Source organism: Crotalus tigris, unplaced genomic scaffold (genome assembly GCF_016545835.1).
Source record: "Crotalus tigris isolate CLP2741 ecotype Arizona unplaced genomic scaffold, ASM1654583v1 scf7180000019309.743544, whole genome shotgun sequence".
Classification (NCBI taxonomy): Eukaryota; Metazoa; Chordata; class Lepidosauria; order Squamata; family Viperidae; genus Crotalus; species Crotalus tigris.
In genome coordinates this window covers 427,800-455,122 of record NW_024097480.1, presented here as the reverse complement: position 1 = coordinate 455,122, position 27,323 = coordinate 427,800, and the positions used below count along the sequence as shown (strand labels likewise).

The 27,323-nt window shown below is 41.9% G+C and overlaps 1 protein-coding gene across 3 annotated transcripts in view; it reads left to right on the top strand.

Annotated features, from left to right (window-relative positions):
* The window catches only part of PAK3 (p21 (RAC1) activated kinase 3), a 135,423-nt gene extending 109,759 nt beyond the window's left edge, over window positions 1–25,664 (top strand). For all 3 annotated transcript variants that reach the window (XM_039361613.1, XM_039361612.1, XM_039361614.1), the window contains 12 exons: window positions 1,132–1,285; window positions 1,913–1,950; window positions 4,005–4,136; window positions 5,314–5,476; window positions 9,193–9,256; window positions 14,362–14,410; window positions 16,357–16,469; window positions 16,867–16,984; window positions 17,568–17,667; window positions 20,927–21,123; window positions 21,387–21,524; window positions 23,917–25,664. In XM_039361613.1, the coding sequence (XP_039217547.1) occupies window positions 1,132–1,285; window positions 1,913–1,950; window positions 4,005–4,136; window positions 5,314–5,476; window positions 9,193–9,256; window positions 14,362–14,410; window positions 16,357–16,469; window positions 16,867–16,984; window positions 17,568–17,667; window positions 20,927–21,123; window positions 21,387–21,524; window positions 23,917–24,006 (1,356 nt within the window). In that variant the 3' untranslated portion in view covers window positions 24,007–25,664. The remainder of the gene's footprint in view (window positions 1–1,131; window positions 1,286–1,912; window positions 1,951–4,004; window positions 4,137–5,313; window positions 5,477–9,192; window positions 9,257–14,361; window positions 14,411–16,356; window positions 16,470–16,866; window positions 16,985–17,567; window positions 17,668–20,926; window positions 21,124–21,386; window positions 21,525–23,916) is intronic.
* The last annotated feature ends 1,659 nt before the right edge of the window (window positions 25,665–27,323 follow it).

The window sequence follows — 27,323 nt, the reverse complement described above, 5'->3', positions numbered from 1 at the left end:
CAAGAAGCAACAGATGGAAACTAATCAAGGAGAGAAGCAACCTAGAACTAAGGAGAAACTTCCTGACAGTGAGAACAATTAACCAGTGGAACAACCTGCCTCCAGAGGTGGTGAGTGCTCCAACACTGGAAGTTTTTAAGAAGAGACTGGACAGCCATTTGTCCGAAATGGTGTAGGGTTTCCTGCCTGAGCAGGGGGTTGGACTAGATGACCTCCAAGGTCCCTTCCAACTTCACTACTACTACTACTACTACTACTACTACTACTACTACTACTACTATTATAGACCTAACCTAGAAGTAAGGAGAAATTTCCTGACAGTGAGAACAATTAATAGGTGGAACAGTTTTCCTCCTGGGGTTGTGGATGCTCCATCACTGGAGGTTTTCAAAAATAGATGGAACAATCATTTGCCCAGGATGGTATAAGGTCTTCTGTTTTGAGTAGGAGGTTGGGCCTGAAGACATCCGAGGTCCCTTCTAGCCCAAATGATTCTATGATGGTCTATTTCAGATGGGGGAGCCTCTAATGTTGGTGTGCACAGCCTGAGCTGCAGTGTGCAATGAAACAAGTAAGATGTGGGGTGTCCCTTTCACCTCTAGGATATGTTCCCCAAAGTCCCAAGCCAGGAGGTGTTTCCAACCCCAGGAGGTATCTCCTACACTTCCAGCCAGGAGGTATCTCCTATCCCAATTGGATCTGCTCTTATTGTTTGAGGAAAGCACATTTTTTAAAGCTCTGCATCAAATATCCAGTCTAAGGTTCCTAAAGTTCGTCATGTTTATCTCTAAACTAGATGAGAGAGGGCATATACCAACCCGGAATTGCGGGGAATTAGTTCCATTTTTCTGCAATAATTGATTTCAGGATGAATTTCATGCACTTTTCTTTTCCTTGCCACAATCATAAATTTCTTGGGTTTTTTTTTTTTTTAAATTGGATCCAGGTATTAGCTCTTTGTTTTAAGAGAGGATGAGAGAATGATTGCAGCTGCTGTAAACTGTCTAGCTTTAACAGCTTACAGCCTTACAGGTAACCTGGGATTCTTGTTAAGGAACTGTTTTAGCAGAGCATCAATCTGAGCAGGGTGGAATCCTCTGAGACCTCACCTGTCTTATTGGGCTTTTGCAGGGCATTCCTGAGCAGTGGGCCAGGCTATTACAGACTTCCAACATTACCAAACTGGAACAGAAGAAAAACCCACAAGCTGTTCTGGACGTTCTCAAATTCTACGATTCCAAAGAGACGGTCAACAACCAGAAATATATGAGTTTTACATCAGGAGGTAAGCAAAGGTCACGGAGATCATACCATAACGAGTGAGAAGAAAAGGCTGCAGCTGGATGTCCAAATTGGGACAAAATCTTTGACCGTTGAGGAGAGGCTGTCATGGAGAACATTTTTTCTATGTAGTCACTAGGAGTCAACAGTGACTTGAGGGCAGATAACAACCATAGTTTACAGACGGTCTTTTTTACAGAGTTAAAAATAGCAAATATAGAGAAGAAGGAAGATTGGAATAGCTCAGAGGATAGACAAGTGGTGTCCAACCTTGGCTACTTTAAGTCCTGTGGACTTCAACACCCAGAATTTCCCAGCCAGCAGGGCTGGCTGGGGAATTCTGGGAATTGAAGTCCACAAGTCTCAAAGTTATCAAGGTTGGACACCCTTGGGATAGATAGTACTATATTGATGGAAACAAGGAAGATGAGAAGTGGGATGGCCACTGGAATAAAATGTGGCAAAAGAAGGCTTAATTAGCAACTTGGTCCATTGAACAAAAGCTTTTCCATGCTACATCAATCTTCACTGTCTAAGTAGACCCTGAAAGCTGAAATGTTCTTCCCTCTTCATTTCTAATAACCATTTATGATCTACCAAACCATCATGGATTTTCTTTTACTCACTGCAGATAAAAGTGCCCATGGCTATATTGCAGCCCATCCCTCGGTAAGTATCCACTCTCGGTTGCTAATGAATTTCTATGTTCTGGAATTGCCTTTTTTTTCTGGCTTAATTTGCTGTACACTAGAGTGAAAATGATACATTTCATGAAAACGTTTGTTTAACTGAGCAGAATGATGTTAGCAAGAGAACCCACCAATATATTTAACACAGTCCATGCTAATTTTGCATTGCATGTATAAGTGGTCCTCCTTTTAATGCTAAACGACTGATCAGGGATATTTGTCATGTTAGGTGACTTAATTTTGCTCTGCCAGCTAGACAAGAAAGACCATATTGTGCCAGCAGATAAGAGAGGCATATTGCAAAGCTTCTGTGAAATAGACGCGTCTACAAAGCACAAATGCTTCCATAGACAGGAAGGTTTTGCAAACATGGCTGCATTAAAAAAAAATTGGAAGGTACAACAAAATGTACAATTCTCCAAACTGTGTGTGTTCCAGCATGAGAGAGGCTGAGAAAGGAACAAAACTCAAGATGTAAAGATGTAATAAAATGGAGCTGATGGTTCCGACCACAATTTCCAAGATTTGGTAGCTTACTTTAATTCTCGTGTTTAAATTGTGATTAAAATTTGCATGATTCTTGCCTCCATATAAGGTGCTTGACCTCTACATATCCCTTCCAATCCTGTTATTCTATGTTCTGTATATGGGCTTCTATTCCCAGAATTCCCCAGCCAGCTTAGCCATTGCTATAGAATAATATATAGAGTAACAGGATTGTAAGGGACCTTGGAGGTCTTCTAACACCAACCACCTGCTCAAGCAGGAGACCTTATGCTTTTAAGACACGTGGTTGTCCAATCTCTTCTTGAAAATCATCTATCCATCTAGAAATGCTCAGATTAGCAAAACTCTGAATCAAAGTATCATACAGAGAGCAATGTAAAGCCGTACCTCTAAACACCTCTCCTATCCTTGCCAACCTGCACAGGCTATCAACTTTCACTGCAGGAACATCTGATCGTTTGGGATTCCCATTTCTCAACACTTCCACAGGCTGCGGTTTTACAGTGTTATAAGCCCAGGCTTTAAAGAATTCCATGTTAAAACAAATCCGTCCTTTCTTTGTGTCACATCATTGTCGATAGCTTTATACAACTTTATGGCTGAGAAGGATATGTGATTTGGGTCAAGCGTGCTCTTGTAAATCTTTGCCAGAGAAGTGAGAGACACCGTTTTTTCTGTCTTGCTGCTCATGATACCTAACGATCAGTTGGTGTCCTGGGTTCGTTATAAAACATATCAGGATTCTCAACCATAGTAGCTTGAAAATGCATGGACTTCAACTCTGGCTAGGGAATTCTGGGAGTTGCCATGGTTGAGAAATCCTGATCCATGAGGGGCCTGGAATTGATGGGTATTAACAGAGGGATTCAGTCAAGATCATGTGAGGTACTAATACTACTCTGTAAAGCCTTGGTAAGAACACACCTAGAATACTGCAACCAGTTTTGGTCTCCACACTATCAAAATGATGTTGAGACTCTTAAAAAAAAAGTGCGGAGAAGAGCAACCAAGATGATTAGGGGACTGGGGGTTAAAACATATGAATTGGGAACTGGGCATGGCTAGTTTAGTGAAGAGAAGGACCAGGGGTGACATGACAGCAGTGTTCCAATATGTGAAGGGCTGTCACAGAGAGAGGAGGGGGGGGGCAACCTGTTTTCCAAAGCACCTGACGACTAGACAAGGAACAATGGATGGGAACTGATCAAGGAGAGATTCAACTTAAAAATAAGGAGAAATTTTCTGATAGAACAATCAACCAGTGGAACAGTTTGCCTTCAGAAGTTGTGGGAGCTTCATTACTGGAAGATTTCAAGAAGAGACTGGACTGCCATCTGTCAGAAATGGTGTAGGGTCTCCTGATTGAGTGGTGGTCGGGATTGGAATAGATGATCTTCCAACTCTGTTTTTCTAATACTAATACTATTAAGATAGTGGAAACATCAAGATAGGAGACATTAAAGAGCTAGGTGCTTAGTCATGTAACTGGGCTGGAGCTTCATTGTTATCTGCATTTCTTACCTTCAGGGCACGAAAACAGCTTCGGAGCCACCATTGGCTCCCCCAGTTTCTGAAGAAGAGGATGAAGAAGATGAAGAGGAGGAGGATGACAATGAACCACCTCCTGTGATCGCCCCACGCCCAGAACATACTAAATCAGTAAGATCTTGTGGGTGCCATCAAAGCAGGACCGCTGAATGCTGAAGGAGACTGGGAAGAAAAAGGCAGCAGATACAGAATTTAGTTATTTTTTAAAATCATAATCTATGCTTTCTCCATATAGCTCGAGGGGAAGGGTAGTGTGTTGTTCTCCAGGTTCCTGGCTTGCTTGAGTTACCTTTGTAGCACAGATTTCACTATCAAGCATGTTTCTGAGAACCAACACAAAAGGGATGGTAAAAGTAGGACCTCCGTGCGTAAAAAAGACAAAGATATGTTGGAATAATAGAGAGCATCCCAACAGGGTGATAAAGAGCACTTTCACCTACAAATAAGTAGTTTGTATCTGAAGCCCAACCAGGATTACTTTATACAAGAAAACAGATTTGAGGTAGCTCAGTGGTTCTCAACCTTTTTAATGCCGCGACCCCCAACCGGTCATAAGTTGAGGACTACGCAACCGGTTGTAAATCGAGGACTACTCAACTGGTGCAGCACCGTTTGCAGAACGGGACTTTTGGTGGGCTCAGCAGGGCAGAGACAGCCTGGACAATTCCTATTGGCTTTTGAAAGCCAATAGAATTAGACTCTATTCAAGAGAGTCTATTCTATTGGCTTTCAAAAGCCAATAGAATAAAAGGGAGTAGCACAGCTAAGGAAAAGGGAAAAAAATGGCGGACTGCGTTGTTTGGCGACCCCCGTGAAATGGTCGTTCGACCCACAGGTTGAGAACCACTGAGATAGCTAAATGCAGAATTTCTCTCCCTTTCACAAGGCCCAGTTCAGAGGAGACAACCCATAATATAGCAAAGAGCCCAAATTTATTGACGATCTCAAAGAGATTTTTTGGGATAAAGAATGGTTTGTATCCATTCCCTGAAATTAACCTGTTGACCTAAGACTTTGCAGTCTTTGATTGGCCATGCCAACATTTTGTCAATGCATGAAAAGATGGGAGAGGACTTCTTCCTCTGGCATTTGGTCATAAATGGAAAGGCCTCTTAGAAGTCTTGAAATTCTTTCCCTGCTCACCCAAAGGATAAATTAAATGTTTGAAAAACAAATGGAGTATTTGTGGAAGGGCAAGAAAGCCACCGGTTATCATCTGGAAGACAAGTCACCGGGGATTTGTTAGGGGGAGGCCCACCAATCTCCACTCTTTGTTTCTTTGTTTCAGATTTACACTCGTTCAGTGATAGAGCCTGTGGCTTCACCAGCCTCAGTGAAAGAGTCCACCGTCCCCCAGCCTGAAAATTCAAACACGAGCACTTTGTACAGAAACACAGATCGGCAACGGAAGAAATCCAAGATGACTGATGAAGAGATTCTAGAGAAATTAAGTGAGCATTTCTCCCCCCCCCTTGTTGCAGTCTTGTTTGTTGACACAATCGCATAACGGAATTAGGAAGGTGACAGAAAGAACGAAACCTTGAGAAAAGCAGCCATAACAACTGTTAAGATCTTCTGATTACAGTGACATGTTAGATTGCCATTAACGTGGTAAACTACATGAGGCTAGGCTAGGATCCAACAGCTTTTGGTTAGGGTGGCACAGTGGCTCAGCAGTTAAAATGTTTTAGGTTTGAGACCCGAGCGCCACATGAGTTCCCGTCCTCAGCTCAGCTCCTGCCAGCTTAGCAGTTCGAAAGCATGCAAATGTGAGTAGATCAATAGGTACCACTTTGGTGGGAAGGTAACAGCACTCTGTGACATCATGCTGGCCACATGACTGCAGAAATGTCTTCGGACAGCATTGGCTCCATGGCCTTAAAACAGAGATAAGCACTGCCTACTAGAGCCGGTAACAACCAATGGAGTAAAATCCACAGGGACTTCTTTTACTTTTGGTGAAATAATTTCTATTTTTGCAAAGCTCTTCAGAAGGTTTATGGCTCAGACCATTACATGAATTAAGGAAATGACTTAATTAAAAAAAAACCAGGTGAAGAACATTGCATTTAATGCAACCATTGAGTTGCAACTTAACAACCTCAGCTTGATTGGCCAGAAGTCCCATTGTGTGAAAAAGGCAGGATATACAATACTCCATGGTAAGTGTGTACAAAAATTACATGTGCTTAACACACAGTAAATATGCATGCTCTGTTATGAGAGCAGGCTTTTGTCCAGTGTTAGAATGTGGGCATCACTGAAATAACTTGATGGGCTTATGACAGCCAGACATCCTGATTCAAAACGTGAATGCAAATCCTGACCTTTTGAACTGCTAGCCAGCTTTCAAAATGGCACCTCCATGTTTAGAATACCAACCTAAATACCTAAATACCAACCGCTGGAAATGTACAGCAAAAGGGCGATAACTGAATAACTGTTGCTTGTTTGAACTTGGAAATGATTATAAAACTAGTTATCCTAAATACCAACCGCTGGAAACGTACAGCAAAAAGGTAATAACTGAATAACTGTTGCTTGTTTGAACTTGGAAATGATTATAAAACTAGTTATCCGAAAGATGCTTTTCCACGAGGCAACTGGACTTTCTTGTTTTTCTTTGAAGACGTTTCACTTCTCATCCAAGAAGCTTCTTCAGCTCTGACTGGATGAGAAGCGAAACGTCTTCAAAGAAAAACAAGAAAGTCCAGTTGCCTCGTGGAAAAGCATCTTTGGGATAACTATGACCTGGATCAGGGGTTCCCAACCCCTGGTCTGTGGACTGGTACCGGGCTGCGGCATGCCAGCCACTGGTCCGCACAAAGTAGCAAAGCCCCATCCGTGGGATGCAAGCAGCACCCAAAACCACGCATCCTCCGGTCCACGGAAAACCTTTCTCCATGGAATCGGTCCCTGGTGCCCCAAAGGTTGGGCACCTCTGACCTGGATAACTGAGAATCTCCATAGACAATTATAAAACTGGGCTCTCCAGACCACTGTCTGCTTCATATCACTGGACAAAATATCTATGAACCATTAGGGTTTTGAGTTCTAATTTTTTTTGCTTCTTTTTTTTAAAAGCCTAGCCTGCCTGCCTGCCTGCCTGCCTTCCTTCCTTCCTTCCATCCTCCTTCCCTCCCTCCCTCTCCATTCCAGCCAACTCTTTAGTGTATTAACATAAGTAGAAAACTAAAGCCAATAAGAACAACCCATATGCCAGATATTTTGCTGCAATATTGTGAAACAAAACATTTATGGCTGAGCAGCATTATTAATGAAGCTCAGTTTGATCTGATTCCCTGCCCTGAATCTTTAAACTCATTTTGCTTGCTTGATTATTGTCGACTTTCATTTCTCTTTCTTTAATAATGTAATAGGCACTTGATTACCACGCTCAAAGGTTTTCCTTTGAGCCAGCGATAGAAAATTTGCTTGAAATTTCTGTCATGTTTTTGAAGCCTGGATAACTTAACACATATCTCTCTGGCTAATTAGGAAAAGAATTAAAGATGAATTAAGATTTTTTAAAAAAATCTAGGCAATACCTCCTTCCTTTGTTAGCCACATTTTCTGATATCTCTATTGTTTTCTTCCACCCATTTTTATAAAGATATTATGGGACTCTATTTCTCTTCAAAATTATTGTTAATTCTTTTCTGAAATCAGTGATGTCGGATAACAATGAATAAATGATCATGGCTGGTAATAACCCATAAAAAAAGGGACCCATCTTACATCTCCCCCCTTTTATTATGTTAGTATAAATCTTGATACATTGTGTTATTTCAATACACTGATGCTTATCTAATTTAAGATAATTGGGTTATTGTTTAATACCTTAGAGTACTGGATATAAAAGGGGGGCGGGAAGAAGGATATTCTCTGAGTATTAGTTACTGGAAGGGATGATGGAAAATGATACTCAGAGGTATACAGATTATAATACAATTTTTGGTCTTCAACTAAATTACTTGCCATTGAAATTTTGATATTGAAATATTGATATATTCGAACCTGGTGTATTCTTTCTTTCTTTCTTTCTTTCTTTCTTTCTTTCTTTCCTTCCTTCCTTCCTTCCTTCCTTCCTTCCTTCCTTCCTTCCTTCCTTCCTTCCTTCCTTCCTTCCTTCCTTCCTTCCTTCCCTCTCTCCCTCCCTCCCTCCCCTCTCTCTCTTTGTGTGTGTTTGTGTGTACATATCTCTATGCTTATAGAAGGAAAAATAGATGAACCAAACAAGTTTAACGAATTTTACCTTGTTGAATTTCATTATCGGTTCCAACCACTGCTGCACATGGTGTCTGCATTGGACATGCAATTAACCAGATGGCACAAGGTTTATAGTCCTTCTGACTTTCCTATTGTATTCTTCGATACTTCACGAGCTGGTCTGCAAAAATACTGCGATAATTCCCATCACCAAAGCTGCCAGAAGCTCTCAAGCAAAAATGGAAAATGGAATGATAGGTTTCAACTTGCCGGATCTTGTAGGAGTGTGGAAATTTCAAGAGATTTTGTGAATTCATGAGATTGAATGGTTATTGTTTTTTTATTATTATTATTTGAAGGAGAAGCCGTGGGCCCTTGGAAATTTAGAGAGAAGCAAATTATGAATCTCTTCTGAAACTGTTTATATTCTAGACTGATAGGGAAAATAGTGTAGAAAAAATTTGGAATAGCAAGTTTGATTTGCACTTCATGTAAGATATCTTTTTTATATTAATCCATCAGCCAGAGAAGGAATGACTTATCACTTATACGCTGTAGTTTTTTTTTTTAAAGCTTATAGGAAGTGCTATTTATCTAAGATTTTACAAGTCTTCAGATTTGATTCCTAAAGTGCAGATTTTGAAACTGAAGCATTGTGTGATCCTAATTTTATTTTTCCAAAATTTGAAAGGTAGCACCCAAATAAATATTTTGCCATTTTAGACTATTGGGTTAGCCTTTTTCTTCGTTTTGGAAGTTTTGTTACAACTGATCTGTTTTCTATTTCTTACTGAATCTCACCTTAATATTTAATTCTCACTGTTCTCCAGACTAAGAATTTCTGACAATAGCCAACTTTTCTTTTTTTCCAAAATTATTTGGAAATTGTGTACCATCTTTTGTCTAGGCCTTTTTAATGTCTGTTTTAACCAAGGTCTATTTTTCTTATTTGTTTTAGGAAGTATTGTGAGTGTTGGAGACCCAAAGAAGAAATACACACGGTTCGAAAAAATTGGCCAAGGGTTAGTATTCCTTTCTTCCTATTTCCTTTTTATCATCAAGTCTTCTTCAACATGGACCATCATATATTACCTGGTATAGAGATGTACTGTTTATAACCTGAAGGCTTTATGGACCACCAAAATAGTAGCATGGCCCCACAACCAAATTACTATCAAGTGTTTAGTATGACATAGATAGATTTAAACCCTCTTCCAAAAGGGTTTACAAAATTGGGAAATGTTTTAAAAGGATATTTCATAATATTAATGAGATCATTATTAAGAGAATATGCCCGTGGTATACAGGTAAACCTCAATTTATGATGATAATGGAGACCAAAATTTCTGTTGCTCGCTATGACAGTTGTTTTGTTCCATTTTAGGAACATGTTGCCACAGCTGTTAAGTGAATCGCTGCAGTTGTTAAGTTAGTAACACAGTTGTTAAGTGAATCTGGCTTCCCCATGGACTTTGTTTGTTAGCAGGTCGCAAAAGATGATCATGTGGTGATGATCATGGCACTGCGACCGTCCTAAATATGAGTCAGTTGCCAAGCATCTGAATTTTGATCATGTGACTGTGGGGGATGCTGCAATGTGAAAAACGGTCTTAAGTGACTTTTTCCAGTGCTGTTGTAACCTCGGTCACTAAACAAATGATTGTAAGTATGTTAACAACTGCAGTGATTCACTTAACAACTGTCTCCCTTAGCGACAGAAATTTTGGGCTGGATTGTGCTCATAAGTCGAAGACTACCTGCATTCCAGATTATATTGAAGCATTCTAAAAATTTCCTGTTGTGCAATGAGGTTTTTTTTTTTTTGTAACGCATCCCAGAGATGAAGTCTACTGGAGACGCATCTGTGGTAGAAGGTCAGCGAAATGATGGGTGTTGTGCTGCGGTCCTGGGAGGTGTAGGACAATTCACTGTGGCCATCTTGCTGCGGCCATTTTGCCCCGGGACAACTTGCCTCAGACAATTCCATGTGAGATAATTCAACGCGATAAATATTAGCCACCACTGTTTCTTTGACGTGATTTCTATGGGAAAAAAATGTTAATAATGTTGAAGAAACAGGGGTGGGTATCCCACACGGAGTTGTCCAGGGTGAATTGTCCTATGGCGAGTTGACCACTGTGAGTTGTCGAAGGCAAGTTGGTCATGGCAAGGGGTGGGCTACAGAGAATTGGCTGTGGTGAATTGTCCCGTTCTGTGCCCTAGGAATCTGAACCATCACTTCCTGTCCACCATTTTCCAGATTTTGACACCCTCACCCCACCCTGTGTGGAACATGCTGCATGAAAGAAAGAATTGTACTAACTACCTGGCTGTTCTTACCTTTGACCTGGAGAGCTATGCTCCCATTGATCCTAGAATATGTCTGCAGGACGTTGCCTTCTTTATGGGATGGAAATATAAATGTGTTTAGCTTGTGTGCCCTTGAAAATATGCACAGAGCAGTTCTTGCTGTAGCTTTTCCCATGGACCACATTGCGATAAATTCTGACTGGGAACCGTACGCGCAAATCAATCTCGAAAGGCATTTACTTTGCCTGTAAATCTCTTTTTTCTAGTTCCCCCCAAGAGGCTCAGCCTGGATGTAAACAGGCTTTTCTAAACAAAATATACAAATCAGACCTCTCTAAGCTCAGGAGCCATGGTTCTGCCCTGACAGCCTTGAATACACTGAATTAATTTTTTTATGTAAACAAATTGGATTAAACACCCCTATTAGTCACCAAAAATCCCATTTCCATTTGCATTTATATTAAAATGATACATTCCCTGTCAGTAAAAATATTGTATTGGATCGAAAGACCAAGTTGAGAATGGAATGATTAAAATGCAATGGAAATTATCTATCACCAGTTAATCTCTGTGAACAGAGGGGTCCGATAGGCTTAATTGCACTCAATAATTCAGGTTCTGCTGGGGTTGTGTTGGGGTTGAGCAAAGCAGACATCTCTAGCAGTCGCTACTGATATTATTGTACTTTTAGTTCGTCGGAATAAATCAACTGAAAGAGAAAGATTTCTTTCACCCGGGGTTAGGATTGCTCATGGATCTTACAGAATTTTCTTGCAAGAAGCTTTGGGATTTCTGAAGCAGCCTACGGTGCTTTAAATAAATACTGGAGCACAACTCTAATCTGAAATTACCCCTCGGTGGGATTTGTTAACACAAATAACACAAATCAGAAGGCTAGAAATTTATATATGCACCATCTGTTTTCCCTCTCCCTGTTGATGGGCAAAACTTGCAACGGGCTTCCTCTCAGAGGCTTTATTTCTTTAATTAAACAAGAACAAACAATCAAGGCAATAACACACATATGGACCCTCATGTATTACATTGGTGTCATATGATATATATGTTGTATGGTGTTAAAAAAGTTCTTATTTTTGTATCTGTCTTAAAGTCCGTTTCTTCTTTCTCTCGTTGCGTTTTGTCTATTTTATTTGTGTTTTGTTTATTTGTAAGTTGTGTAATTTATGACTGTAGTCAAGTCAGTGTTTATTACAGTCAAAGACCAGAGCAAGTTGAAAACATTAAAAATTCTAAAATAAAATAATAAATAACAAAATCTACATTGAAATCACATTTGCCATCCAATTTGTCAATTGCACGCCAGCAAAACACAGCAGGGCCTAACTACAATATAATATCAATCTTTAAACGGTGAGGCCCATAGACATTAGATACTAAAAAGCCCAAGAGAGAAAATGTATTGTATCAAGTACTTTGGCCACCTAAATGAGAAGGAAGGACTTCCTGGAGAAGAGCCTAATGCTGGGAAAGATTGAGGGCAAGAGAAGAAGGGGACGACAGAGAATGAGGTGGCTGGATGGGGTCACTGAAGCAGTAGGGTGTGAGTTTAAATGGACTCCAGAAGATGGTAGAGGACAGGAAGGCCTGGAGGAGATCAACCCCGACTGCTCTTTAGAAGGCCAGATCCTGAAGTTGAAACTCAAGTACTTTGGCCACCTAATGAGAAGGAAGGACTCACTGGAGAAGAGCCTGATGCTGGGAAAGATGGAGGGCAAGAGAAGAAGGGGACGACAGAGAAGGAGGTAGCTGGATGGAGTCACTGAAGCAGTAGGGTGTGAGTTTAAATGGACTCCAGAAGATGGTAGAAGACAGGAAAGCCTGGAGGAACATTGTCCATGGGGTCGCGATGGGTTGGACACGACTTCACAACCAACAACAACAAATGTCTATTACTTTATTGTAGTAAAAAGTTCTTTATATACAGTATATAGGATATGTTCCCTGCCAGTATTCAACTGACTCTGTGTGTGTGTGTGTGTGTGTGTGTGTGTGTGTGTGTGTGTGTACTTTAAATGATCACTAAACAAATGTTTGTAACTTGAGGACTATACTCTGCATACTCTGCGTATTATGTGGGAGTGTTTGTAAGTGACCTTACAAACTTTCATTTAGTGACTATTCAAAGTTACAGCGACACTGAAAAAACGGACTTGCAATCAAGTTCTCGCCTTTATGACCCTCACACCATCCCCACGGTCACGTGATCAAAATTTGGGCGTTTGGCAACCGCCATGTTTATGCTGCATGGTTGCATTATTCCAGGGTCATGTGATTCCTACTTGCAACCTTCCCCAGGGCTGGCTTCTGACAAGGAAAGTCAGTGAGGAAAGCTGGATTTGCTTAACAATAGCAATAGCCCTTAGACTTATATACTGCTTCACAGTGCTTTACAGCCCTCCCTAAGCAGTTTACAGATTCAGCATCTTGCCCCCAACAATCTGGGTCCTCCTTTTACTGACCTTGGAAGGATGGAAGGCTGAATCAATCTTGAGCTGGTGAGGATCAAGCTCCTGACAGTGGGCAGAGTTAGCCTGCAATACTGCACTCTAACCGCTGCGCCACCAGGGCCATGCAATTCATTAACAACTATAGTGAGTCACGTAATGGTCATGGCAAAACAACCTCCTTGCTTAGCAGTGGGAATTGTGGTCCCAATTGTGGTTCCTTGTAAAATGAGGATGCCTGTGTGTATGCATGTATGCATATGTGTTTGTGCATGTGTAGATATGTATTTGTGTTTGTCTCCATAGGTATATAATTATATATAATCATATACACAGAGATAAGAAACTACGATTTCAATCAATTATTATTTCACCCGTTTGTATGTAACTTACTCAATTTTTTAGCTTGAGGGCCATGTGAATGCGTAGGCCTGACCCCCCTCCCCCCCAAATATCCTGGCTTTCCTGAAATGTAATTGGCACTGAAATTTAATTTTTTTATTTCAAAGATCATACAGGCTTATTCCCTCATTGCGCATCTTTCTAAGTATTTCCATTCAGCATTCAGGGCCAGAAAGATCCTGTTGATTCTTTCGTATGTGATCTTTCTTGGGACCTGGATGAGTAATGTTTCTCCTTGTCCTGTTGGAGCTTCCAGGCAGTCTTTGATACCCCAAACCACGATATCTTACTCGACCATCTATAGCATTGTGGGCAAAGGCTCCTTCTTCGGTGGATGCTTTGAGTCTGTGGAGATGACAAGTCATCCTGTGAGCTTCTGACAGGTGGGATGCCACTGGGGCCATTTCTTTCTCTCCTGTGCTCGACAACTCCATGAAAGCTCTGGGGAAGCTCATCTGACAATATTATCAGTATGCTGATGATTCCCAACCTTACACAGCCACCCCAGCTTGTAGAGAAGATGTGGTTGACATCCTATCCCAGTGTTTCTCAACTGTGGCAAACTTAAGGTGTGTGAACTTCAACTCCCAGAATTCTCCAGCCAGCAAAAGATTGGGAAACACTGTTCTATCTTGATGCTTGGAGGCTGTAAAAGTTTGGCTAGGAGAAAATAGGCCAATAGGAAAGAGAATTTGGAGCTTCTAGCACTAAAGAGATGCACAGGAAAACCACCACACTCAGAGAGCATCAAGGACCCCATGGAAAGAGGATTCAGGTTCTTCCAAACATCCCCATTCAATGTAGAGATGCTTAGATAGATGTGGTTCTCATAATTATGTTAAGTTGGGCAGCCTGTTGATCTTTCTCATGTTATTATGCTCAATTAAGTTATTCTTCTTCTCGTCCTCTGGCTGATGTCTGACATCTCAACTGTTGTTATTTTTCCTTAGGGCTTCGGGTACTGTTTATACAGCAATAGACATTGCTACAGGGCAGGAGGTGAGTGTGATGCTGTTTTGTTTCGGAGTTATTTTGCTTTAAAACATTGAGGACTGAGGACTGAGCATTCTAAGTGGAAATATGCTCAGCCCAAGATTCTCGTTGTTTGGACCACTAATCTGATGATGCAGTTCATGGTGTGCATATACATTTTCTGCTTGTGTCCTAGGTGAACTAAAGACTTTTTAAGACATACAACAAAACTTAGCTTTCCTTCCTTCCTTCCTTCCTTCCTTCCTTCCTTCCTTCCTTCCTTCCTTCCTTCCTTCCTTCCTTCCCTATCTTCCTACCCTTTCTTTCTCCTTTCCTCTCTCCCTTCCTTCCTTTTCTCTACCTTCCCTTCCTCCCTCCCTCCCTCACTTACTTACTTCCTCAGGTGCCGATCTCCATAAATATCTAAACACTGATAGAGTGTTAAAATTTATCCATACCAATTCAGGGTAGGAACTGGCAACTTCAGTGATGGAAAAGCAGACCATGCTTTATTTAGTATAATCATTTTTTTTAAAAAAAAAACAGCATTTCCTTTCATGAAAAAGTATATAAAGTCATGGGAGAAGAAGATCTCGAAAGAGAAGAGAATAAAATATTATGTACTATGTGGTATAGGTGCCCCAGAGCCAAGTTCCAGCCACATTTGTAGAACTCATTCTAGTAGATATACCATGTTTCTCTGAAATTAAGACCGGATCTGTATTTTTTTTGCCTCCAAAAGAGGCATTAGGTCTTAATCTTGGAGAACTCTTACCTTAGGACCACCAGAGCCAGGCATCCTACACCCCGACACCTGTTGCATCATCTCAATACAGATAGTCCTCGACGTATGGTTGAGCCCAAACTTTTTGTTAAATGAGACATTTGTTAAGTGAGTTTTGCCCCATTTTATGACCTTTCTTGCCTCAGTTATTAAGTGAATCACTGCAGTTAATAAATTACCCAGTGGTTAAGTGAATCTGGTTTCCCCATTGACTTTGCTTGTAAGACGGTCACAAAAAGGGATCCACATGACCCCGGGGCACAGCAACAGTCATAAATATGAACCAGTTGCCAAGCATTTGAATTTTGATCACATGAGGATTCTGTAAACATCGTAACTCTGAAAAACGGTCATAATTCATTTTTTTCAATGCCATTATAACTTTGAATGGTCACTAAACAAACCATTGTAAGTCGAGGACTACCTGTATTTGTGCTTTTCTCACAATTATAGTGTGGGTCCGAATGACCCAGGTTGAAAAGAAAGGGTGTTAGGATATAGTTTATAATGATCAACTTCTGCATGTGAGAATTATAACGTCTTCAATACCTGTGATGGAATGTGAGAATGATTTGGGGGAAAGGGGGTAAGAGATGCTGCCTTAAAAAACAGAGAAGAAGAGAGAGGAGCCCCTAGTTGCTTAATAATCAGATATTGTATGCAATATCTGATATAAACTTAACGTCATGGTTCTGACTGACAAACCCAACGCAGTAAGCACAGCTGAAGAGATCCAATCTCCAGTGCAAAACTTTATTGAGTACACCACTTTGGCATAGATGAAAGGGAAGCCAGCTCTGACCAATTAGCACCAAAATCAGTATATTAAAAGTACAGAAACTCCTCTGCCCTAATAGTGCAGGTCACATTGTCCAATTAAGCTTGAGACAGTTGTTATGAGAGAAAGTCATCAGTTCTTGTAAACAATCTCTGAGTAACCTTGGTTCTCATGGCCTGGCCGTTGGGCATCTGCAATCCACAGATTCCACTCCTTGCCCCTCCCCACCTGAGTTTGTAGGCAAGCTAAGAAGCAGTAATGGCCGAAACAGCATCAGCAATCTTTGCAGCTTGACACTTTAATGTTGCTATTGCCTTAATCTTCCAGCCCTCGCTTTCGGGTGTTTATTACGCAATTATTGTATGATTTTTCTCTCCCCCCCCTCCTGTTTTGGGGTTGATATCATTTCAGGTGGCCATAAAGCAGATGAATCTCCAGCAACAACCCAAAAAGGAATTAATAATCAATGAAATTCTGGTCATGAGGGAAAATAAGAATTCCAACATCGTGAACTATTTAGATAGGTAAGTAATTCCGAGTGTTGCTTTTTTTTTTTTCTCCTGATTTTTCCTGTTTTATTTTATTGTTACAAACATTGTAGGAGGATGGCGGTGTTGGTCTGTAGTAGCAAACATTACAAGGAAATTTTAACGTGTTCTAGGAAAAGGTATAAACTTTCATAAGCTGAAAACTGGCACCTTTTCCTAAAATGTATTAATCAGAAAAAAATCCTGCCAGATTCCTTCAAAAGTTTATTGTTGGAAAGTTTACACTGGCTTTCCGTGAGGTGCTTGTTACCAACATTAGTCTAAATCTCTTTCAAGAGATTTTATCCTGAAATGTTTTAATTCAGAACGGTTTGCTGCAAAGACTTGAACTATTAACTGTGTGAATGCATCCTATTTTTTAAAAAAATTTCAGTTACCTTGTTGGAGATGAACTCTGGGTCGTAATGGAGTATTTGGCTGGGGGTTCCTTGACAGATGTGGTTACAGAAACGTGCATGGATGAAGGACAAATTGCAGCTGTTTGCAGGGAGGTAAGAGATACTGTGCTGAGAAAACAGAATAGTGGATATCTTTATGATGAAGTAAATCTTCCCTTTTTAAACAATAATTCCTTGACTTATTAAATTAAGATTCTACTGAACCTGTTTCCATTCCAGTGTGGTATCACTTTCAAGGCACTGCAATTAACCTGGTCAGTTTCTGACAGTCACACTATTTTTGATAGGTGATTGTGTCCAAACTAGATGCTCATTAAAACTAGTTTAGGGCAAGGAAACCATATGATTAATGAATACACGTCTCTCTTTTATTTATGCCGTCAAGTCCGTGTTGACTCCTAGCAACTGCTTGGATGTATGATTGGATAAAATTGAAGAATTGTGTGATGGTGGCTCAGAACTTTGAAAGTAACTTTCCATCTGGTGGGAAAAGGAAAGTTAATGATCCTAGGACAAATTTGAAATATATTCTTAAGCAGAAGTGTTCACTCCCCCCTTGTAATCCACAATTCACCATTATTTTGAAAGTAGTACTGCCTCTTGCTTCTCCTGTGAAGTCAGCACATTGCTCTTCCCTCTTTAAAATACGTTCCTGTATTACTGTTGCTGTTGTTAGTGCCTGCAAGCATTGGACTTCTTGCATTCAAACCAAGTGATCCACAGAGACATCAAGAGTGACAACATACTTCTTGGGATGGACGGATCTGTGAAGCTCAGTAAGTACCCTCTCTGCTATTGTGCTGTCTATCCATCCTGCCTTGACAGCCATCGCTTTCTCCCAAAGAAGAAGATGGTAAAAAAATCTCCTTCTAAAAATAATCTTTTTTCTTCTACGGTTAAGTTACAGCATGAAAGACAGATTTAGTTGGGTTTTATCTCATCATCATTATAGGAATATCTTCAAGGATGTAGGAGATTGTCTACCACTGTATGTTTCATGAATCTGTGTTACGGGCAAAAGGACTAATCTGGAGGAATGAGAAGAAGAGCCACACTCAAGATAATGGTCAGATAAAAGAAATCTGGGGCAGAGCGGTAACCTGAGAAAGTGACTCAGACACGACACTCTCTTGGACCTGCCACAACCTAAACCTTTAAATAGAAATGATCCTTGGCTCCATTTGCTGAGAAAAATATAGTTTAATAGAGATCAAATGTATTGCAGCATTGCAAAGCCAGAACTGAGAATCGCACGCCAAAATTCCTAAGTTCTAATTTTTCCTCCCTTAACTATCTCTCATTGCCCACCCCAATGTAACCAATCGGGTTCATGCAAGATGTTTTCATAACTGAGCCGAGGTGGCGCAGCAGTTAGAGTGCAGTACTGCAGGCCACTTTAGCTGACTGTGTTCAGCAGGTCAGCGGTTCAAATCTCACCGGCTCAAGGTTGACTCAGCCTTCCATCCTTCCGAGGTAGGTAAAATGAGGACCCAGATTGTTGGGGGCAATGTAAATATATATGTGTGTTGTGTGTGTGTATGTATGTGTGTGTGTGTGTGTGTGTGTGTGTGTGTATCTATATATATATATATATATATATATATATATATATATATATATATATATATAGTGCTTGCACTTAAGCAGTATAGAAGTCTCATAAATAAATAAATAAATAAATAAACTGCCAGTCTAAGTGCAATTTGGTATGCAGTCCTCTCCTTCCTCCAGGTGGGCGACCTTGAGGCAGCGTCTCAAGGAGATATAGAACTTACTTTCGTTTCCCCCTTTCATTCCCTTGCCCACAGTTCATGGCAGTCTGTCACGGCATAACAGCAAAGCAGACGGAAGCATAGAGTGGCAGCTGACACCCTCGTTGGTTCTCACGAAGATAAAGAGAAGGAGGGGAAAAGCTCACTCAGGCTTGAAAGGCTCTTTTATTGTAACTGTACAATAAAAATAGTATTAGTGTTCGTAACTTGGGTTTCCTGGTCTGGTCTGCCTTGAAGGGCTGACGTCAGTCTGGCAAGCTTGAAAATGCTTCCTCTCTCCCTCCCTTGTGGTGGAACCAGTGACTGAAGTAGAGGAGGCCCCAGTAGAGGAGGTTGAAAGAAGCTTAGAGGAAACATTGAGGTCAAACCCTGAGGTCTGTGTCTGCCATTCCCACGGGAATTCAGAGTCTGGCAAGATTCTTGTAAACTGGTGATCAACAATGAAGAAGTCTATTTGACCCATTCTCAGAGCTGTTTTGTTGCTTGTGCCTGAAACCCCCTTTATCTCCCAAAGAACTAAGGAAGATCACATCTAAAGTGCTTTTTCAAATTACATTTCTGCTCTGGACTCTTGATTTCTTTCTTCTGACCATCATCATCTTGGTTGTGGCTCTTTTTCCTGTCCTCTTTTTCCTATTCCTTCTGCCGTTACAGCCTGGTACTCTGAATTATGGGATGGACTTTCCTGCTTTCAGCCATCTGGATATTATTACCATAGATTTGAAAGACCTGCTGATTCGCTCAAGCACTGGGATTTCATTGACTAGCTTGATTTAATATTGCTTGATGTTTGCTGTTGTATCTCTTATTTAGTTAAATCATTGCTTTGCACTGTTTTATCCACCTCTGAAATCAATGACAATAGTAGATCGTATAGCTATAAAAGAATTAATTAAGGCGCTGGTAGCACCGATTTCCAAAGCTTAATGGACGGCTAAACATGGTGGAAATGAACAGTTGTAAGGGAATATTGGAATCAGTCCAAGAAATTTAAGACAGCAAAGGGTGCAGTTAAATTCCATTTTTAAAAACCGGGCAATATGTAAAATGATACACACATGAGTGTATCTGTATCAATAGGAATTGGTGCCCAAAGGGAATTATTTATTTTACTAAATGTATTACCGCCACACTTACAATACTTTCAGTTGTTCATTTATGAAGTATTAAACAACAAAACAACCATGCTTAAAGGAATTAAACAGATAAGAAATCATCAAATCAAAGACTTAGGGGCAGTCGTCACTTTTAGGTGTCATGCAACACCTTAAGGCAGGTGTGGGCAATTAATTTTCCCAAGGGGCATCTAAGAAACTGGACTTCTATGGAGGGCCGAACTAATGGGCTGAAATCTCCCAAAGGTGCTTTTTTCAAAAAAAGCAACTTTCCTTTCTTGGTTTATTTTCTTTGAAAACATTTTGCTTCTCATTCCAAGAAGCTTCTTGGGTGAGAAGCGAAATGTTTTCAAAGCAAATAAACTAAGAAAGTCCAGTTGCTTTTTTTTGAAAAAAAAAGCACTTTTGGGACAATCATGACCTAGATGATTGAAAATCTCCATAGACAATAAACTGAGCTATTCAGCTCAATTGCATGCATGGCATACAATTGTTTACATTTGATTTCTAATTTCTGATTGACTTCACACTGGCTGGACAGGGACAGTCAAAGGGAGGGATATGGCCAGGAGGCCATAAAATGCCCAGGTCTGCCTCAAGGGGTCTTGAACAACTGTTTTCAACATCTTTTGTAAAGACAAAGCAAGGTAAATCCACCCTCAGTCCAAAGGACAGATTATTCCAAACTGTAGGTACTACAGTTAACTGCTGGAATTGGGTATGTCTAGTCTAATGAAGAGAAGGACAAGGGGGGACATGATAGCCATGTTCCAATATCTCAGGGGTTGCCACAGAGAAGAGGGAGTCAAGCTGTTCTCCAAAGCACCTGAGGGCAGGACAAGAAGCAATGGGTGGAAACTAACTAAAGATAGAAGCAACCTAGAACTAAGGAGAAACTTCCTGACAGTGAGAATAATTAACCAGTGGAACAACTTGCCTCCAGAAGTTGTGGGTGCTGGAGCATCACTGGAGGTTTTTAAGAAGAGACTGGACAGCCAACTGTCTGAAATGGTATAGGGTCTCCTGCTTGAGCAGGGGGTTGGATTAGAAGACCACCAAGGTCCCTTCCAACCCTGTTATTTTATGTTCTATGTTCTGCGACCAGTATGGTTTCTACAGTAATCATTTCTGTTTTCTGTTACCTGCAGCTGATTTTGGCTTCTGTGCTCAGATAACTCCTGAACAGAGTAAGCGGAGTACAATGGTGGGGACGCCTTACTGGATGGCTCCTGAAGTGGTCACAAGGAAAGCATATGGCCCCAAAGTGGACATTTGGTCTTTAGGAATCATGGCAATAGAAATGGTAGAAGGAGAACCTCCGTATCTCAATGAAAATCCTCTCAGGGTAAGATCAACATTCTACCCCGGGGGTCTTCAAACTGGGCCCTTTTATGACTCGTGGACTTCAACTCCCAGAATTCCTCAGCCAGCTATGCTGAGGGGAAAGGGAGAGGTTTCCAAACTGAGCCAGGCTGGCTGAGGAATTCTGGGAGTTGAAGTCCACGAGTCATAAAAGAGCCCAGGTTGCCTACCCCTGGCCTAAACAAAAAGAGAAGGTAGAACAGTTGTCTTGTTGGGACTGATTCAATTGGTTATTTTATCTCCTAGGCCTTGTATTTGATAGCTACCAATGGGACACCAGAACTCCAGAATCCCGAAAGACTTTCTGTTGTTTTCCGGGACTTTTTGAACCGCTGCCTTGAGATGGATGTTGATAGGCGAGGGTCTGCAAAGGAACTCTTACAGGTAAATAAAGACAAAATCTTCCTCTTTTTTTTGATGAAGCATAGCTCTTCTGGAGTTCTCTCTGAGAGTGCAGCATGACAAGACAAGCTACTCATACATTTTGCCCCTTTGCATGGTTCCTCAGATTTGATACATCAGGGGTCCCATGGAGAAAGGGGGAAAGGTTAAAAAGTCAAGGCAACTTGGTTGCAATGGCCATCTTGATTTTTTTTTTCCTTCATGCCCTTGCATCATTGGTTTTATGTGAGGACCCGGAAAGAGGAAGTCAGTTGCCCTGAGTTTGGAAAAAATACGGGAACTGGATGGATGAGGCTGTCAGAGGACCTAAGTCATGTTTGCCTTCCAGCTTGATTTGTTTTAAATTTAATTTGCAAATCGATCTCCTATCAAGTTGATTTGAGCTTTTGTTACAAGGGTGCGTAGACCGTGCAAAAATGTCCATTCAACCTCCACATTTTTAAAGGTACCTCTTTCAGTTTGACATTTCCAGTCAATTTATGGATGCACAAGATCTCTTTGAAGGGCTGATTTGATCACCTTTGAATCTAATCCAATTGGGGCCCTGCTCTAAGTTGTATACCTCTCTGGCTGTGATTTGCATCAGATGGACCCTTCCTTCCAAAATCCCTCTTGCATGCTAGGGAGAAAAAACATACATTTGAATACCTCTAGATCACACATGTCAAACACAAGGCCTGGGGGCCGAATGCGGCCCACGAAGTGGTTTCATGTGGCCCTCGAAGATATCCTGGAAACAGTGAGGGAACGGCCTCTGCTGCCTTGGCCCTGGCCCAGGCCAGCCGGGAGCCAATGTACAATTTTGTGGTGGCCATCTATGCTGAAATGTATTCAGTCTTAGCTCCACAAGGCCGTCTGGAAACAGCGAGGAACCAGCCCCTGCCGCATGCTGGGGAGGTGTCACCCTTTGTGAGAAATGAAGAAATGCACCATCACCTGGAAGTGGCCAGCAAATGGACCTCGCCTACTTCACATATCCAGCTTCATGGGCTCTGCCCTGGTCCCACCCCTTTCTGCCAGAGACCCTCAGATCTGTACCACTCCTGCCCAGGCCCCCACAGGCACCCTTGACGTGAATGATGTAGAGCTGGTCATGCCCACCCAGTAGGCCACACCCATACCATCCACGCCCACCCAGTAGGCTGCGCCCACCCTGGCCACACTCACCCGCCCCGCCCAAGGGGAACCGCAATGCTGATGCGGCCCTCAATGAAATTGAGTTTGACACCCCTGCTCTAGATCCATTCCTCTTGACTGGTTTCCCAACTGTTAGCAGTACCAATAGCACTTAGACCAGTGATGGCGAACCTTTTAGAGACCGAGTGCCCAAACTGCAACCCAAAACCCACTTATGCATCGTCGAGTGCCGGGTGGGTGTGGCCCATTGGCTGGGTGTGGCCCATTGGCTGGGCATGGCCCATTGGGTGGGCGTGGCTGTGGTGGTAACAGCAGACGGGTGGGACTAAAAAGTTCAATCAATCAATTCCAACTTTGCAAGATCTTTTTTTTTTCCCGTGAGAAGTTGAAATTGATTGATTGATTGAACCTTTTTTTTTTTTGCACACGGCGGCGGAGGCCTAAAGCGAAAAGGTTTTATAAAACCCAGTTGAAGGCCTAGGACTGGGGCGATGGCGCAGTGCCCACAGAGAGGGCTCTGAGTGCCGCCTCTGGCACCTGTGCCATAGTTTCGTCACCACTGGCTTAGACTTATGTACCACTTTCTAGTGAGAACAAGTCTTTCTCTCTGATGCAATCTTAGCTCACCCTCGTAGGGTGCACCTCAGGAAGCTCACTAGCTTACACAAAAACAGAGCTAGTAAACTGGCAGCCAAGCTACTACAGCCAATTCTCGACTTACAACAGTTCAATTAGTGATTGTTCAAAGTTACGGCGGCACTGAAAAACGTGACTTTTGAGAGTTTTTCACAGTTACGACCTTTGCAGCATCCCCATGGTCACTGTGATCAAAATCCGGATGCTCAGCAACTGGTTCACATTTATGACCGTTGCTGTGTCCCAAGGTCAAGGGATTCCCCCTTTTGCGACCCTCCTGACAAGCAACGTCAACGGGGAAGCCAGGTTCACTTAACAACTGAGTTACTAACTCATCCACTGCAGGGATTCACTTAACAACTGTGGCAAGGAAGGGCGTCACATGGGGCAAAATTCACTTAACCGAAGTCTCATTTAACAACAGAAATATTGGGCTCAGTTGTGATGGTAAGTCAAGGACTAGCTGCATTCTGCATGAGCGTTGTGGTCTCTTGGCTAATGTCCCCATGCCGTTCGCTACGCAAATAAATGATTTAACCACCTGTCTCTCCGTCACAATTTCTAAACGGATCAATTCTTTTCTCCTTCTTCTTCCTTCCAGCACCCGTTTTTAAAACTGGCCAAGCCACTGTCCAGCCTGACCCCCCTGATTATTGCCGCAAAGGAGGCTATAAAGAACAGTAGCCGCTAGTCTCTCAAATAGCACGGGCCCGTTCTTGTTTTGGCAGGACTGAACACCAGACCAACAAACGCTGTCACACTTTGGACTCTCCTGTGGCCCCGATGGGCAGGCGATGAGCGACGTTGTCACTGTCAATGGGGGAAGGGAAGCGGGGAGTGACCTGACCCGCTGCCCTAGAGGAGACACCACCCATCCCATCTCTTCTTTCCACTCTTGAGAATCCCTTAACTTATTTCTAAGGTGAACGGAAGCCTTTGGAGAAGAAGCTAGATGGGAAGTTTCTTTTTGCTACCTGGGGTGTTTCCAGGGGACCACGGCACTGCATGACTCAACTCAGCTGAGACAGTAGTGGTGACACACACCCCTACACCCCCAAAACAGCTCTCCTTTCTTTTTCTTTTCTTTTTCTTTCTTTCTTTTTTTTTTTGGTTTGGCTTTCCGAAAGAGAAGAACGATTCTCTTTCTGCTTCACCTTACTGGGAAGAATACGAACTGTTCACTAGCGCCCGGTCAGCTGGCTTTATCCTAAGAGGAGGAGAATCACAATGGAAGGCTTGCTTTATTTAACCAAAAAAAGAAGAAGGAAAAGAAAAATCGTACTACCAGTGATGATGATGACGATGACAATAAACCGAGACGTTGATCAATCGCAGCGTCCTCTTGTGGGTGGGGGGGTTTATCCTTTGGAATAGAGGAGATGGAGAGCATTGCAGTCCTGAGAACCTAAAGGAGAACAATGTCGTTATGTTGATGATTTCACCTTGACGTCACGGTGATGATGTCACGATGCATATTGGTGATTTTGTGTCGATGAGGTTTTTTTTTCCCCCTCCCTCAAATTAAAAAAAAAAAAATGTTGAAGTAGAGAAAGTAACCCACGTGCACTAAACTTTGGATGGAACGGCAGAACGGTTTTCATATCTGGCCAAGGTGCCTATCCTTTTCTCCAGAATCCTGAGCACTTCTATTTCTCCAGCAGTCCCTGGGGCTCTTTTCTCCAGAGCTGTCCCATTCCATAATCTGGAGGGTCAGACCCACTCCCTATTTATTTATTGTCTTAATTGTCCCGTGCTTAATCCAAATCCGCTGGAAGAAATGTCCTTTCAAATTGGAGAACTTGCAGCAAAGAAAGTCTCCTAGGACATCAGCCTAACTGAGTCCAGGTGAAAGCTAACTTCAAGCTCTGCATTGATTTTGATATGTGGAGTGGATTTCTCTCGCCCCCCCCCCATCATAATATGAAAATAAGAATAAAAAAACCCCTCAACCCCTATAGCTGTGAATTTAAGTTTTCCACTAAAACGGGATTTGGGAAGGGGGTCTGTGCTGAGCCATCTGCCCAATTTCTGTGAGACCTAGTGTGAGATGGGGCTTCCTGAGCCCTCTGCCCATGCTTGAGGAGCTCAGGAAGGAGAAATGTTTGAAGAGGAGCATTGCCAGAGAAACGGCTCAGCCACAGAGAGCAAGAAAAATGCAGCAATACATTAATCTCACGGGGTTGTTTTACCCCTCCCTCCAAGCCTGTTTGAACTGTGACTTATCCTGCAAAGCATTGAATCTGGAATTTCTAAACTCCCTGTATTGCTGAAATCTAGCAATGACTGTGAATATCTGTTGATGAAGCAAATAGCTTTGATTAAACAAATTTGTGTTGATGTTTCTTCCAATTTGAGTACGACATATCTGGTGGTTCTTCTTCTTCTTCTTCTTCTTCTTCTTCTTCTTCTTCTTCTTCTTCTTCTTCTTCTTCTTCTTCTTCTTCTTCTTCTTCTTCTTCTTCTTCTTCTTCTTCTTCTTCTTCTTCTTCTCCTCCTCCTCCTCCTCCTCCTCCTCCTCCTCCTCCTCCTCCTCCTCCTCCTCCTCCTCCTCACTCCTCCTCCTCCTCCTCCTCCTCCTCCTCCTCCTCCTCCTCCTCCTCCTCTCTTCCTCTTCTCTTCTTCTTCTTCTTCTTCTTCTTCTTCTTCTTCTTCTTCTTCTTCTTCTTCTTCTTCTTCTTCTTCTTCTTCTTCTTCTTCTTCTTCTTCTTCTTCCCTAAACACGAGCAATTAAAAAATAAGTTGATGTTGGTTTGCAGCTATCTTAACTACCCTCTCCAAAGCATTGCAAGCATTTCTTGATAGTTTCTGCACGTCAGTCTGGTCTCAAGTACTAGAATAGGCCAGATTTTTTTGATCAGTTGGCCATCTTAGTTATTGCTATACTTTAATCTGAGATGAAAATGTTGGATGGTCTGTACCTCAGGTATTAGACATGTTGAGTTTGGTATGAATGTAATGAGGGGGAGGGGCAGATCTCCCTAAAAAGGATCGGTGTGAAAGGAAGGTGGCGAGAAGTAGGACACGGACTTTCAAATGACAGATCACTGGATCCATTATGGAAGCAGGATCCATGATCTCCTCTTGAAATTCCAGTTGCACACTCCACATGTTAAACCCATTTAGGGGAACTGTAGCACTCTCTGATTTAAAAGTTGTCCATCCAATAGTTATTTTGAACATTGTCCTAGTTGATGGCAGGTCACTCTCTCTTGGTTTCCCCAAAGGCCTATCACGTGTCAGATGATAGCATTCTTTTCTTTTTGTGGATGTTGTTACAGATAATATGGAAAGAGCGTGGAGTTCGTTTCTGTTTGAAGTTTTGGTGGAGATATCTAAATGGATTTTTATTTGATTCAGTTACCGTGAAATCCAAGGGAACGTAAAGTCAAGATGCTTTCAAACCAAGCTGAACTTCAGATGACTGCATCTCTGCAGTTTCTCAGTAGTCTTAAGGACCTGCTGTCTCCTGGTTTTCTTCTGTTTTTATGACTTTCAGTTTTGCCCAGCATTTCCCAATCTTAGCAAACTTAAGCTGTGTGGACTTCAACTCCCGGAATTCCTCAGCCAGTATGCTGGTTGTGGAATTCTGGGACTTAAAGTCCACCCAACTTAAAATTGCCATGGTTGAGAATTACTGGTCTAGCCTATAGCCAATCCAATTGGGAGATGGTCAGAGTGCTCCCTAATATCAATTTACAAACTGTAACAATACAGGTATGTTTTATCAGTTGGTTATCACTGAGGTCTGAAACTCACATCAAACTCAAATTCTTAACAGGCTCTGTAACTTCCCAGATGAAATCTTTGCCTCCACCTACTTTTTCAGATGATTCCCTGATTTCTTCTTCTTCTTGTGCCATATCCGTTATCGGACGTTGCCGATTATGTCGGCAATCCTGTTTTTATCAGCAGCCGCACGAAAAAGTGCTGCTGAGTTTTGTCCAAACCAGTCCCTTAGATTTTGAAGCCACGATGATTTCTAGATCGATCTTAACATTCAGAATTCTT